The sequence below is a fragment of the Panthera leo genome, chromosome B4 (genome assembly GCF_018350215.1).
Source record: "Panthera leo isolate Ple1 chromosome B4, P.leo_Ple1_pat1.1, whole genome shotgun sequence".
Classification (NCBI taxonomy): Eukaryota; Metazoa; Chordata; class Mammalia; order Carnivora; family Felidae; genus Panthera; species Panthera leo.
In genome coordinates this window covers 17,994,313-18,009,458 of record NC_056685.1, presented here as the reverse complement: position 1 = coordinate 18,009,458, position 15,146 = coordinate 17,994,313, and the positions used below count along the sequence as shown (strand labels likewise).

Below are 15,146 nucleotides of genomic sequence, written 5' to 3'. Positions count from 1 at the left end.
AGCCCACATTTCTAAGAGCAGAGCGATGTGGTCTTGAAACCTGAGAATGAAGGCTATCGGTCCTTTAAGGCATATACGTACCCAGTACAGGGAAGGGTGGATTTTTACTCTCTCCTTAAACTAAAACAAACTACTACTCTTACTGAACTATCTTAGCAGTTTGAGTAAATTTTGTAAAACTCTAAAAACAATTTTTTTAATTTTTTTTTAACGTTTGTTTATTTTTGAGACAGAGAGAGACAGAGCATGAACGGGGGAGGGGCAGAGAGAGAGGGAGACACAGAATCGGAAGCAGGCTCCAGGCTCTGAGCCATCAGCCCAGAGCCCGACGCGGGGCTCGAACTCACGGACCGTGAGATCGTGACCTGAGCTGAAGTCGGACGCTTAACCGACTGAGCCACCCAGGCGCCCCTCTAAAAACAATTTAATGGGGAAAGAGTATTAATTTATTATGAGTATTATGCGATGCACCATAATCATCCGATTCTTCAGTATCTCTGTAAAAGAGACAATCACCACGATTTTCATGCTGAATAAAACTGAGCAACGCTTTTGTAAGAAGCTGTCGAATGCGAGGGATAATCTTTACAGTATCATTGATTGAGAAGTACCATAGGATGCTGGAATCCCAGCTAGTATATTTAAAGGCTAATAATAAAAATATCCTGTGATAAAGGTTGATTCATAAATCTGAGGAGTGTGACCCATTGTAAATCCTCTAAATGGCACTCAACTACATAAGACACATCAACTACTACTGGAATATAAGTTAAAGTTAGAAAGCAGGCAGACTGTCCACTTCCCTATCCTTTTCACAGTCATATCCGTCAGTGACGGATAGCTTCTATGTGCCTCTCCTCAAACATTCTGCAACCCCTCTCTCTGTTCCGGATCTAAAGGATGAACTATCAAGATACATCAGCATGCTTCTTGCCCACTAGCTACTCGTTGGGTTTGGCTGATGTGTAGAACCAGCAAGAGATAACATGGAGGGAAGAGACTGGAAGATCGCTAGCTGTTCCCCAACCTTTTATCAAGCCATACCTTTTTTTTTTTTTAATTTGTTCTAGTTTTATTTTATTTTTTAATATGAAATTTATTGTCAAATTGGTTTCCATACAACACCCAGTGCTCATCCCAACAGGTGCCCTCCTCAATGCCCATCACCCACCCTCCCCTTCCTCCCATCCCCCATCAACCCTCAGTGTGTTCTCAGTTTTTAAGAGTCTCTTATGTTTTGCAAGCCACACCTTTTATCAAGTAGCTCTCTCTGATTCCAGGTTAAGACACATCTTCCCTTCTCCCACACGCTTTGGTCTATGGGTGATAACAGCTCCTGCTTTTACCATTTGTTGCAGTTTCTTTATGCATGCTAGTTCCCTATGTACAACCTCTTTATGAAAATATTCTCAAATTTTATAACATCTATGTGCCATGTATGTCTTGTCAGGATATTGACTGACACAAGATCTGATGAAATGGAGGAATATGGGTAAGAGGAGTGCCCCTAGTTAGGTACTCTGTTCCCATATAATTAAACCATACTTATTTTTCCCTTCTATATTTCTTTTTTTCTTTTTTTTAAGGGAAAGGAGATATTTTTGGTAAAGATGTACCCCTTCAGTTTATTTAAAAAAACATGTTTCCACAGGAAAGACTATGGAATATGAATTATTTTTAAATGTTGAACTCATCACAGGTTTGCATAAACGTTCTTATAACTAGAATATTTATCTTTGCAAGAATAAAAGGCCTTTAAAAACCAATTGCTATTGATTTCCCTGCTTAAACTGTAACCACTTCAGAATCCTTATTCCTACACCACATTTAAACACGTGCAGGCCTCTCCAAACCAAACAACCAACCAAAAAACCTCTTATTTTGTCCTAGATCACACTGTAGGTGCAAACTTATCGAAAGGGTTGTCTACAGTTGATTTCTCTCCTTGCCTACTTTCTCTACAAAAGATTGGCATCAGAATTCTGCCCTTTCCATCCACAGCAAGTTCTCTCTCCAAGCTCACCAGGAATTATGTGTTGCTTTTCTCGATTTATATATTTTTAAGCCTAAGCTTACATGATCTCTCAGAAATATTCCAACCTGTAAATACTCTCTGTACTTAAGGCTTTCTAAATTTCATTTATGGTTATTATTCTCTTTTTTTTCTGGCTTGTGTCTGTGACCACATCTCAGTGTCTTTCAATGTTTGCTTTTTCTAAACTGTCCGTCACCTTATGTTTTCCTCTCTATATTATCTCATCCACACCCACAGCTTCAAGCCTTGTATGTATACTGAAGGCCATGTGTCTTCTATGCCTTCCCCTCTGTCTCTCCAGAGCTCCACATATCCATCCTGAATACATTCTGAACATTTCTGTGCAGATGTGCCACAAATGTCACAAACACAACATGTTTAAAAATGAAGTCACAATCTTCCACTAAGAGGTACTTCTCCTCCCATTTTCCCCAGCTCAGGAGAAATGGCACATTAGCTGTCCTATTGCCCAAATCAGAAACTTGGAAACTCTTGATCACACACTCTTCTCTTCACCTGAGTGTCTCTAAAGCCTAGTCAAAATCTTTACACATTGGGTTACCCAGTCAATTCTTTTATACTTCAGTTGTGATACCTCCTAACCAGCCCCCTCCTTTACTCCAGTGTATTTATGTACCACCTGAACCGCAGTTGGTAGGGGCATGATGGGCAAGGAGGGACCCTTCAAGATCTAGTCCTGCTCATCTCTCCAGACTTATTTCTACATTTCTCACCATAAACTCTACACTAGTTATACCAAATATGCTTCAGGCAAACAACTTTTTCTCTATTTCTGGAACATTCTTTTTTTAAATACTTTTTTTTCATGTTTATTTATTTTTGAGACAGAGAGAAAGAGAGGGGGACAGAGGGTCCAAAGCGGGCTCTGTGCTGACAGCACAGGGCCCTATGAGAGGTTCGAACTCACAAACTGTGAGATCATGACCTGAGCTGAAGTCGGATGTTTAACCAACTGAGCCACCCTGGCACCCCTATTTCTGGAACATTCTTTAGGGGAATCAAGCATCTCTACCTCACTTGCCTAATGACAACCGTCTTTCCGAATTTGCCTCTGTGAACATTTTTCTTATTAAAATTTACAGATTCCCCAGCACCACGGTTAGGAAATACCCTATGTATTCAATAACCCTGCATTTATCTCTGTCACAGAACTTATCACATTTTATTTTCAACTATCGCTTACTAGTCTCCTTCAGGAATATATACTGTCTTTACAACCTGAGTTGGTCTAATACCACATCCATCTGTATCATTAATGGCCAATACAATATGTGGCATAAATTACGTAAATGAGAGTTTATGAATGAATAAATGAGTGTGAGTTAAAAAAAACAAAACAAAACAAAACATACCCTTCTAAATCAATAGGTAAGCCCAGAATAAAACAAAACAAAACAAAAACCAAAAACCAAAAAACATACCTTTAATTGTTTGGTAAACTGTCATCATTAGAGGCTTTTATTCTGTAAATTTGCCCTAGCATTCTTACTGCAGTTTATTCTGACACAGTTTTTTCTATAGAGTCATAACTTAATTAAATATTTTAGAGATGGACAGAAGCAATACTCTCATGATACCAGTCTATTCCTAGCATGGGCTTATTTCCCCTTAGGAAGAGAACTTCCTATGTTCCTACCTCATCAAATGCCAATTTTGCAACGAGTGTCTGAAAGTAGAAGGATACTGTACTTTCCTAAGCTTCTATTTAAATAGCATTCTTATTTGAAGTCAAATATCATATGACTATATTGAACTTAATAAGATTTCTATCAACCAAATTACATTAGAGTCCTCATGGGAATAGGGATAAATAATTTGGCAGGCTTTCTCTTCTTCATTCTCTTCCATTTGTTTACCTTTCTCTAAGAAAATATTATAAAACTTGACAGGTTGGCTTTATTACAGAAAGAATGTCACAGGAAACAACAGGAACATGGAAAACCAATCTCTCAGCCTAAACTAGGAAAAGAAGTTCACTTATTTAAGACTGAAACCTTTAAATATCCAAACGCTATCTCCTCTTTCTTGAATTTGTCTGTACTCCTTTTCCGATAGTTTTAATTCCTGATGTCCAACCTAAACAAGACACCGAAATAGCCTTATATTTCTTTCAGTATCCACTCTTAACACTCATATTTCAAGCTGCTTTTTACCACTTAAAAATAAAAAGTGGCCATTAGCATGTGGTTTATGTAGTTCTATCACTGCCAACTATGCCAAAATATATAATATAGTATAATATAAAACCAAACAAATAATTAAATGTTAGTGGTGCTGTGACTCACCATGCTTTCATGATCGCCTTAATGATTTGTGAAATTACTTCATAACCAATACTCTTCCTTCCCTATATGAAATAGGATAGTTATAATAAAAGTAGAAAGTACAGAATGCAGGACTGAGGATTTCATGTATTCTCTCAAATCCTCACCATCCTATAAGGTAGGTATTACATGAATGATGACTGATTCTAATAACTTTTCCAAGTTTGCATAGGTAATAGGTGACAAGAATGAGATTCAAGCCTATGACCTTAGGATTTACTATTCTATGGACTCTTTTTTTTTTGAATTTTGTAACAATTATTCTTTTTTAATGTTTATTTGCTTTATGAGAGAGGGGGGACAGAGGAGGGACAGAGAGAGAGAGGTAGGGAGGGAATCCAAGCAGGCTCCAGGCTGCCAATGCAGAGCCCGACATGGGGCGTGATCCCACGAACCATGAGAACATGATGTGAGCCAAAATCAAGAGTTGGACGCTCAGCCAACTGAGCCACCCAGTTGCTCCTATTCTATGAACCTTTTTAAGTTTCTTTATTTATTTTAAGAGACTGGGGGTGGGGGCAGAAAGATGGAGAGAGAGAGAAAGAATCCCAAGCAGGCCCTGCACTGTAAGCATGGAGCCCAACACAGGACTAGAACTCATAAACCATGATCTCATGACCTGAGCCAAAACCAAGAGTTGGACACTTAACTGACTGAGCCACCCAGGTGCCCTTCCATCCCTCCATGAACTCATAATGACATGATATCTACCTACATAGTGGTCCAGGTCCAACCCCTAACTACATACCCCATATAATACATACATATATATGTGTGTGTGAAATAAATATATATAAATTATATATATATTAAAGTGAATATTTGCCTAGAGTCCTGTACTTGAGCCATCTTCATAAATATTAATAACTACATGTCCACAATCCATTTCCATAAACATTTGTTAAAATGATATCAAGTCCCATTTACAGCTGCATCAAAAAATACCTAAAGGGGCGCCTACGTGGCTCAGTCGGTTAAGTGTCCACCTCTTGATTTCAGCTCAGGTCATGATCCCAGGGTCATGGGATGGAGCCCCGCATCACGCTCTGGGATGAGCATAGAGTCTGCTTGAGATTCTCTCTCTTGCTCCCTTGCCTCTCACCCCTGATCATGCTCTCTCTCTCTCTCAAATAAAATTCAACTTAAAAAATATATATAAAAGTAAATTTTTAAAAATTTTTTTTAACGTTTTATTTATTTTTGAGACAGAGAGAGACAGAGCATGAATGGGGGAGGGTCAGAAAGAGAGGGAGACACAGAATCCAAAACAGGCTCCAGGCTCTGAGCTGTCAGCACAGAGCCCGATGCGGGGCTCGAACTCACGGACCGTGAGATCATGACCTGAGCCGAAGTCGGACGCCCAACTGACTGAACCACCCAGGCGCCCCTCTAAAAATAAATTTAACCAAGGAGGTGAAAGATCTGTACTCTGAAAACTATAAGATATTGATGAAAGAAATTGAAGACAATGCAAATAAATGGAAAGATATATCATGTTCATGGACTGAAAGAATTAATATTGCTAAAAGGTCCAAAATACTTAAAGCAATCTACAAATTCAATGCAATCCCTACCGAAATACCAATAGTATTTTTCACAAGACTAGAACAAATAATGATAAAATTTGTATGGAACCACAACAGACTCCAAATTGCCAAAGCAATCTTGAGAATGAAGAACAAAGCTGGAGATATCACAATGCCAGATTTCAAACTATACTACAGAGCTATAATAATCAAAACAGTAGGGTACCAGCACAAAATCAGATACACAGATCAATGGAATAGAATAGAGTTTAGCAGTAAGCCCATGCATATACAGTCAACCAGTCCATGCCAAAGGAGACAAGAGTACACAATAGGGAAGAGACACTCTCTTAAATAAAGGGCACAGAAAGATGGGACAGCAACATGCAAAAGGATAAATCTGGACCATTTTCTTACACCATACACAAAAATAAACTCAAAATGGATGAAGGACCTAAATTTAAGACCTGAAACCATACAGCTAAAAGAAAACATAGGCAGAAACTTTTGGACATTCGCCTTAGCATATTTTTCTGGATTTGCTTCCCCAGGCAAGGGAAACAAAAGCAAAAATTATTCATTAGGACTACAGGAAACTAAAAAGCTTTTGCACAGAGAAGAATACTACCAACAAAACTAAAAAGCAATCAATTTAATGGGAAAAGATATTTGCAAATGATATACTTGATAAGTGCTTAATATCCAAATATACAACTCAACACACACACATACACACACACGAATGATCTGATTAAAATTGGGCAGAGGACCTGAATAGAAATTTTTGCCAAAGAAGTCATCCAGATGGCTAATAGACACATGAAAAGATGCTCACCATTACTCATCATCAAGGAAATACAAATCAAAACTACAATGAGATACCACTTCACACCTGTCAGAATGACTAGTGTAAAAAAGACAAGAAATGACAAGTGTTGTTAAGGACACAGAAAAAAAGGAATGCTTGAGTACTGTTGGTGAGAATGTAAAATGGTGCAGCCACAATAAAACAAAAAATAAAACAAAACACAACAACACAAAAAAATTCCCAAGAAACAGTACAGAGGTTTATCAAAAAATTAAAAATAGAACTATCATATATATGATCTGGTAATTTGGCATCTGGGTATTTACCTAAAGAAAACAAAAACACTCATTCAAAAAAATGCATGCACCCTATGTTTACTGAAGCATTATATACAATGCTTCAATGTTTCCATTATATATGGAAACAAACCAAAAGCCCATCAATAGATGAATGGATAAAGATGTATATATATACAATGGAATATTATGCAGCCATAAAAGAGAATGAAATCCTGCCATTTGTGACAATATGGATGCACATAGAGTGTATTAATGCTAAATGAATTAAGTCAGATGGAGAATGACACATACCATACGATTTCACTCGTATGTGGAATCCAAAAAACAAAACAAATAAAAACAGAAACAGACTCATAAACACAGAGAACAAACTGCTGGCCGCCAGAGGCGTGGGGGTTTGGGTGTTGGGCAAAGTAAGTCAAGGGGATTAAGAGGTACAAGCTTCCAGTTATAAAATAAATAAGCCACGAGGATGAAAAGTACAGGAAATAAAGTTAATAATACTATAACAACTTTGCATGGTGAAAGATGGTCATAGCAACCACAAAAAAAGATAACAAACACATAGTAGCATTCCCCCACATGAACGGCCCAGATGTAAATACAAAAGGAAGTCAGAGAAGTTTAACAGAGATTAGAGTGACTACAAACGGAATGTTTCCAGATATGCTAAGCAAGGTCTACATGCTTTGTTTAGTAATACAATACAAACCACTATGTTACGGATGCTAGGATCATGGTAAGACTATAGACAAGTTTGTTTCACCTGTCAAGCTCTCTTTATAATTTCTAAACTGCATTTCTTCCCTGGAACACTGAGTTAGTGAAAATAACTCACAGCAGCTGGATTCATCTTCATTAAAGTGACAGTCAGGCACTCCATCACAAAGCAGGAGGGATGGGATACATTCACCGCTCGAGCACTGGAACTCCATTTCACCACAACGCTGAGAAGGGGGGCTGAGAGAACAATCCATTTCATCAGAGCCATCTATGCAATCTTCCTGTCCATTACATTTCCCTGAGAGAGGGACACACTGGAGTGTGTAGATACAAGAAAATTGATCGGCTTCACAAGGTGATGGCTGTGGTGCCACAGGACCTAAAGAGAGAGCAAGTCATTTTCGTATTAGGAGAATCATCACCCTGTTTAGTGTTGAAACATCATAGGATACATTTATTCTTGGGTAAAAATGAAACATTTTGATAATTTAAGTAATTTAATTTCCAGTGAGGAATAATATGAGCTCTACAAAACATCCAGATGCTATTAGAGAATATGCCTCGTCTTAACCTCAGAAACAACATTCTTTTTTTTTTTTTTGAAACAACATTGTTAAAAATGACACATTGAAATTAAAGAAGAATTTTTGGTTTGTGCATCTTAAATTTGACCACTGAGTCAGGTTTTCCCTGAGAGTAAAGACATTTTACACAGTAAGTTAAGCACTTTGGAAAGCTGAATTCATCATTTTAGAGTTTTGTGAAGGGATTGTCATACTAGTAAATGAGTCAGTTGGATCTGAGCCACATTATCTTCAAGGTTCCTGCCAGTGCAGGATTTCATCTTGCCATCCATTATGATTTCATTGGTGCTTTAGATATGGCAACGCATGACCTTTGAGCTGTCATCAGGACCGAAGGTCAAAGAGCAGTGTGACAAACCCAAAGGTGACATCTACTTCTGTGACTCAGCCCTGACCAGGGTGTCAGAAGCCAAATTTCCCAAGTTGGAGGCACAAAAGTTTTTAAAACCTTGAAGATAATGTGGTTCAAATTCAACTGACTCATTTTACAAATGAGGATACTGAGTCCCATAAATTTTGGGTGTCCAAAGACATAATACTAGTTTAATAAATTTTTGACACATGAAAGTATTCTGTAGCAAAGGTTTAAATCAACTCTAAGCCAAAACTTAAAGCATGAGCAAAGAATGTTGACTTGCTGCTGTTTTCCGTGGTCAGAGAATATACATAATTACACTAACATGCTGGACCATTATTAGTGGAATGGTCCTTACACTTCATATTGCCTCTGTGACAGTTGTTGATGGGCTCATCAGTATATTAAGGGAAACAAATAGGTAATAGCGGGGATCAGTTCAGGAATCGCTTTGTATTCTTTATATTTTAAAACAACTTTTATTTATATATTAGTTAAATTACATATAAGATTATATGTCTTATATAGAATATATATATGTAAGCTATATATTCTATTTAATATTATATAAGAATGATCTGTCTGATGCATGAAGATGGTGCTGTGAATTCATTTGAACTTAAATTTCCAAGTTCCTCTTCCTCCTCACTCACTCAGTAGTGGTAATGTACCTAGAATATATTTACACCCAAACTCTGCAGTGAAAGCCATATATTTCAGAGATCCTTTCATGGAAACCAGCATATTTAACTGGGGTAAAAGCGTGACTTTGAGACATTATTACCATGTTCTTATTTAACGACTAACAGGTCACAGCAGCACATACAGTTGTAGGGCTCAGTGTAAACATCCTAAACTCAAACTGAGAAAGTAAATTAGATTTAAATTTTTACACCTTCATGTATGTATGTGTGTATGTATGTGTGTGTGTGTATCCCTTTATATATTTTTTCTATACCCCTATATATATAATTATATTTATATAATACAGCTCTTATAGTATTTAACCATGGTCAGATAGTTTATTTTTTTTCTTTCCATTAATCTCACATTTCAGAAAATGCGACAATCCTTTCTTTTATTTTTTTCTAAAATATTTTATACACTGAACTCTTATCTTTATGAACTCACTGAAGGTTGAGAAGTTTGGATAAACTCTGTGTATGATAAAAATTCAGAATCAGATTTAGTTATACACCTAATACTTAGCTAAGGTACTAACCCTTTCTGGAAAAAAAAACATTAAGGAAGTAATTTTACTCCCTTCATGATTTTTTACTCTCCTGTTCAAAACAGTGTGCGTGTGTGTGTGTTTGTGTGTGTGCTCTGTTACTTTTTTCTTTATATTAGATACATAAATACAAAATAATCTCTTTTATGTGGAGGCAGTGATTCCATTATTCTAGAATTATTTATATCAAAAGGTAGTCAGAACTCACTTGTCCTAGGTCCTTCTTTACAGGGAAGCTGGTGGGCTTATATTGACTTTCATGGACTCTTGTCTTGTGCTTCCCAGGTTCTAACAGCAAGATCAAGGTGTTAATTCCCACAGCTCCTGGGAAGTTTCCCAACAGTTCACAACTGAGTCCAGCCCCAGGAATTTCCCTCTAAAGTTATACACCCTCCGAGGATCATCTCCATTCACTGCCTGGTGCTCTGGGGATAAAATGGCCCGGCCCCTAAGCCTCGGTTTGGGACATCTATGAAAGGGATGGTGCAGCCCCAGAACTCCCGTGACATCGTCTGAGGCCCCTACTGCACCTGCATCTCAGCCCAACTGTCCCCCTACCCAGACCAGTTTCCTCCACTTCGCAGGGGGTGCTGCTCACAGAATTTCCAATAAACCTTGTGCATGAGAATCTGTGCCTCCGAGTCTGCTTCCCTGGGAACCCGACCTAAGATACTCTCCAGCCATCAAAATGTATTTTGTTTTAAATTGAATTCCCCTGAATCACATCTCAAATTTTCCACTGAAGTATTTCTGATGCAAGAGGAACATGAACTTGCATCCCTAGGGGAGTCTAAATAGGCTCTTAGCCAGAAGCAGTTCTCCACAAGCTCAGCATTTCTCTTAAGTCTCTTGTTTTCTCTAATGAAAATTCTGTATTCTACTACATAATATATCCATGCTTTCTTCATATAAAAAAAAAAAAAACAACTTCCTCCAGGTATTCAAATGAAACAAGTACTCAGGGAAGATATAGTGTATTAATCTTCTGAATTCAATGCATTCTGCTCTATAATCCCTTTGAGAAGTTAAAAAAAGTTCTCCTAAAATTTTAATACCGATGTATTTATTCTTGGGTGTCACCCATGGAGTTAGCTAATCATTACAGGTAATGTAATTCTCATATAATTCTGTAAAAAATGAACAATATTGGGGTGCCTGGGTGGCTCGTCGATTAAGTGTCAGACTTCAGCTCAGGTCATGATCTCACAGTTTGTGGGTTCGAGCCCTGCGTCGGGCTCTGTGCTGACAGCCTGGAGCCTGCTTCAGATTCTGTGTCTCTCTCTCTCTCTGTTCCTCCCCCACTCATACTCTGTCTCTCTCTCGCTCTCAAAAATAAATAAAACATTAAACATTTTTTAAATGAACAATATTAATTGTTCTCTTTTATAAACTGAATATTCTCAGTACCACCTTACATACATATTACTAAATTAAAGAAAAAAAAAACAAACAAAGTCAATCTGAAAAGGCTACGTATTACCACATTCTAACCGTATGATATTCTGGAAAAGGTGAAACTGTGGAGACAGAAAAATGATCACTGGTTGCCAGGGGACGAGGCGAAAGAGGACATAAATAAGAGGGGCGCAGGGGATTTTTAGAGCAGTGAAATTATTCTGTATGACACCGTAAGGGTGGACACATGCCACACCATAGGCTGAACGTGTCCCCCCAAATTTCATGCTGAAATGGGATGATATTTGGAAGTGGGGTCTTCCGGAGGTGATTGGCTCATGACTGATGGGCTCATGAAGGCAGAACCCTCATGAATATAAAAATAGCTCTTGCTACTTGCACCTAGTGAGGACACAGTAAGAAGGCATCATCTAAGAGAAAACAGCCACAATATACCTCAGAATCTGAATTTTAGCCAGTAACTCATATCTGATGTTTGACTTCTGAAATTTCTATGTTCTGATTTCTCCTAATCCCTTTAATTTAATTTAATTTAAATTAATTAATTAATTTATTTATTAAAAATTTTTTTTAAATGTTTATTTTGTTTTGAGAGAGAGTGAGCAGAGGACGTGCAGAGAGAGGGGGGAGGCAGAATTTGAAGTAAGCACCAGCTTCTGAGCTTCCAGCCCAGAACCCAATACAGGGCTAGAACCCACGTGCTGGGAGATCGTGACCTGTGCTGAAGTTGGCCGACAGAGCCACCCAGCTGCTCCTCTCCAAATCCCTTTTAAAATTCAACATTTAGGGGCCCAGTCAGTTAAGCGTCTTGTTCTTGATCTCAGCTTAGGTAAGATCTCACAGTTCGTGGGTTTGAGCCCCACACGGGCACGCTGCTGTCCGTGCGGAGCCTGCTTCGGATCCTCTGTCCCTCTCTCTCTGTCCTTTCCCCACTCATGCTCTCTCTCTGTCTCAAAAATAAATAAAAGCGCTGAAAATAAAATACAACATTTAAAATATGCGATACTTTGACAAATGTAGGGTGCATAGGTCAAGCACACTGGCCCATGACTTACCACGCCCGGTGAGCTATTTAGTCGGGTTGTTTAGAAACAATGGAACTGAAGTGCAAGGCCAGTGAACACACGAGGGGAGGAATACCAGATCAGCCCCAACCCTAGGAAGCTTCCTTGGAAATGTATGTTGTTCACTATGTGAGAGAGTTACTCTGCGGGACAGCATAACGTGATAAGGGCAAAAGTGAAACCAGGAAATCAAGCTGAAACAGCACATTCAGTGCCCAGAGTGTCATTTTAATATGCCCCAAGGAGCATTGTTAGAATAGGGGAAAAAATGAAAGAAAGTAAGAGAGATAGAGGGCGGTTGCTCACAAATTGGAGACTGTGAAGGAGGGAGAGAGAGAAGCAGGAAGAGACACTCCAAGAAAATGTGGACTCATTTTGACAGTACAATTCACTGTTGAATTTAACGTTGTTTCTTCTTGTTGTTGTTAAGCCAACATTCCTGAGGCTGTATCTGATTAGAGATATTGACCAGATCTGATGCTGGGGCAGGAAGGGGTAAAAGGCTGCTGTGAAAATTTAGTGTACATGCATGCACACACGCACACGTAGACACACTAATATACTCTCTCATACTAGCTGTAGGGGAATGGTTCTCAAATGAATTACAAGCCTAAAGTGTGCTGGGATCAATAATAAAGTCTATCTCAAGTTGTAGCTTGCAATGGATTTTCTCTCTGGATGTTAGAGCTGATTCAAAGCTGTACCAACAATAAAGTTACACTCACTCGCTGTACCCCACCAAGTATGCTTCCTCTAGTGGGGAATAGGTGTGCCTTTAGAGAGAGCATTATAAATTATACATAAGTCACTGCTCTCTTGTCTGTATCACATGAGGAGTATGATAAACACATGAGCACTTGCTTCTGTGTGTTTCAACAGGAAGTAAGTTAGAAAGGCTGCTTTAGAGTGCAGGGGATTTGTAGGCAAGCTGATTTTGAGAAAAGTGATTCTGAAACAAGCAGAAAATCCCACAATCAGAGCTATACTAGGTCCATCAAGAAGTAAAGTGAAACCAGAGAAAGAAAGAAAGAAAGAAAGAAAGAAAGAAAGAAAGAAAGAAAGAGAAAGGAAGAAATAAAGAAAGAATCTGAAACCAGCAGAAAATCCCAGAATCAAAGCTATACTAGTTCCATCAAGAAATAAACTGAAACCAGGAAAAGAAAGAAAGAAAGAAAGAGAGAAAGAAAGAAAGAAAGAAGAAAGAAAGAAAGAAAGAAGAAAGAAAGAAAGAAAGAAGAAAGAAAGAAGAAAGAAAGAAGAAAGAAGAAAGAAAGAGAAAGAAAAAAGAAGAAGGAAAGAAAGAAAGAGAAAGAAAGAAAGAAAGAAAGAAAGAAAGAAAGAAAGAAAAAGAAAGGAAGAAATAAAGAATCTGAAACCGGCAGAAAATCCCAGAATCAAAGCTACACTAGTTCCATCAAGAAATAAACTGAAACCAGGAAAAGAAAGAAAGAGAGAAAAAAAGAAAGAAAGAAGAAAGAAACAAAGAAGAAAGAAAGAAAGAAAGAAAGAAAGAAAGAAAGAAAGAAGAAAGAAAGAAAAAGAAAGAAAAAGAAAGAAAGAAAGAAAGAAAGAAAGAAAGAAAGAAAGAAAGAAAGAAAGAATCTGAAACTGGCAGAAAATCCCAGAATCAAAGCCATACTAGTTCCATCAAGAAATAGCAATTCCATCCTTGCCACCATATATTTTCCAGGTTTTTACCCATTTCTTGCTCTGACTTGTGATTTCGTGTTGAGTTTGGACATTCCAAGTCAGAGATGCAAAAGTTTCAAACTTGAAAATACAGTGACATCTTAATGTCCAAAGAGTTAATGGCAAGAGGTATGTATTCAATAAATAGTTCTCAAATTGATGAATACTAAATCAAGGAAATTTTACTTTCCTTGATAATAGGCAGTTAAATAACAAAAATGGATAAAATAATGAATGAGTTGACAAACTATTTCCATTGGTTTAATAAGCCACAAAATAGGGTAGATCAGAAAAAGAGAAACTGGGAACTTATTTAAAAAATATCCTCCCAATGGATTTTAATAAACCTTTACCAATTAAAGCTATCATACATTCATATGGACATTATGGGTTTTTACCAACTGCTTCAGTAATTTCATGAAATTTTACATAAAGGACTTTTGCAAACAATGCTCTCTCCAGATATGAATAAATCTGCTCTTTTTGTTTTGTAGTAAGTCTCAGGATAGGGAAAAGGAAAAACAAAAACTAAAACTAAAACACCTGAGATAAGGGGTGAGGAACTGGCATTGTTAACTAACTTCCATATTCCCAGTAACTAAGACAGTCCTCTGATCACCGCCTTCTGCTTCATTCTGTGCTCTACAGAAAGTTACGATTCCTGACGTTTTGGGTCTTTCTTTGTCCTACAGGATGTTGAGTTTCACTGTTCACTCACTTAGTTTGGGAAGCAGTTGAAATACCTTTCTTACAGCAATGAAAATTATTTCACACTGATAATTTACACTGAAACACAATGAATGCTTTTATGATTTTCATAGAAGTTCAATAAGAACCTTAAGTCTCAAGGATAATCTGATGGATTTTTATCTTTATGATTAATATGTTTAATGAAAGAAAAATTGATTTCCTGTTTTGAAGGGAACTTCAGTTTTAAAGGGCAGGAATTAAGCTCTTGCCAAATATTGCCATACTCAATGACATAAATGGTAAAATGTTCATTGCAAAATATATCAAATATAAATTGGTAATTAATTGTCTCCAACATATATCATTAATAATACTCAAAAA

At 37.6% G+C, this 15,146-nt stretch overlaps 1 protein-coding gene across 1 annotated transcript in view; it reads right to left on the bottom strand.

The window, feature by feature from the left end:
• The window catches only part of MALRD1 (MAM and LDL receptor class A domain containing 1), a 774,784-nt gene that overhangs the window by 143,983 nt on the left and 615,655 nt on the right, over positions 1 to 15,146 (bottom strand). Inside the window, exon 34 of the mRNA XM_042948257.1 lies at positions 7,852 to 8,115. Within this exon, the coding sequence (XP_042804191.1) occupies positions 7,852 to 8,115 (264 nt within the window). The remainder of the gene's footprint in view (positions 1 to 7,851; positions 8,116 to 15,146) is intronic.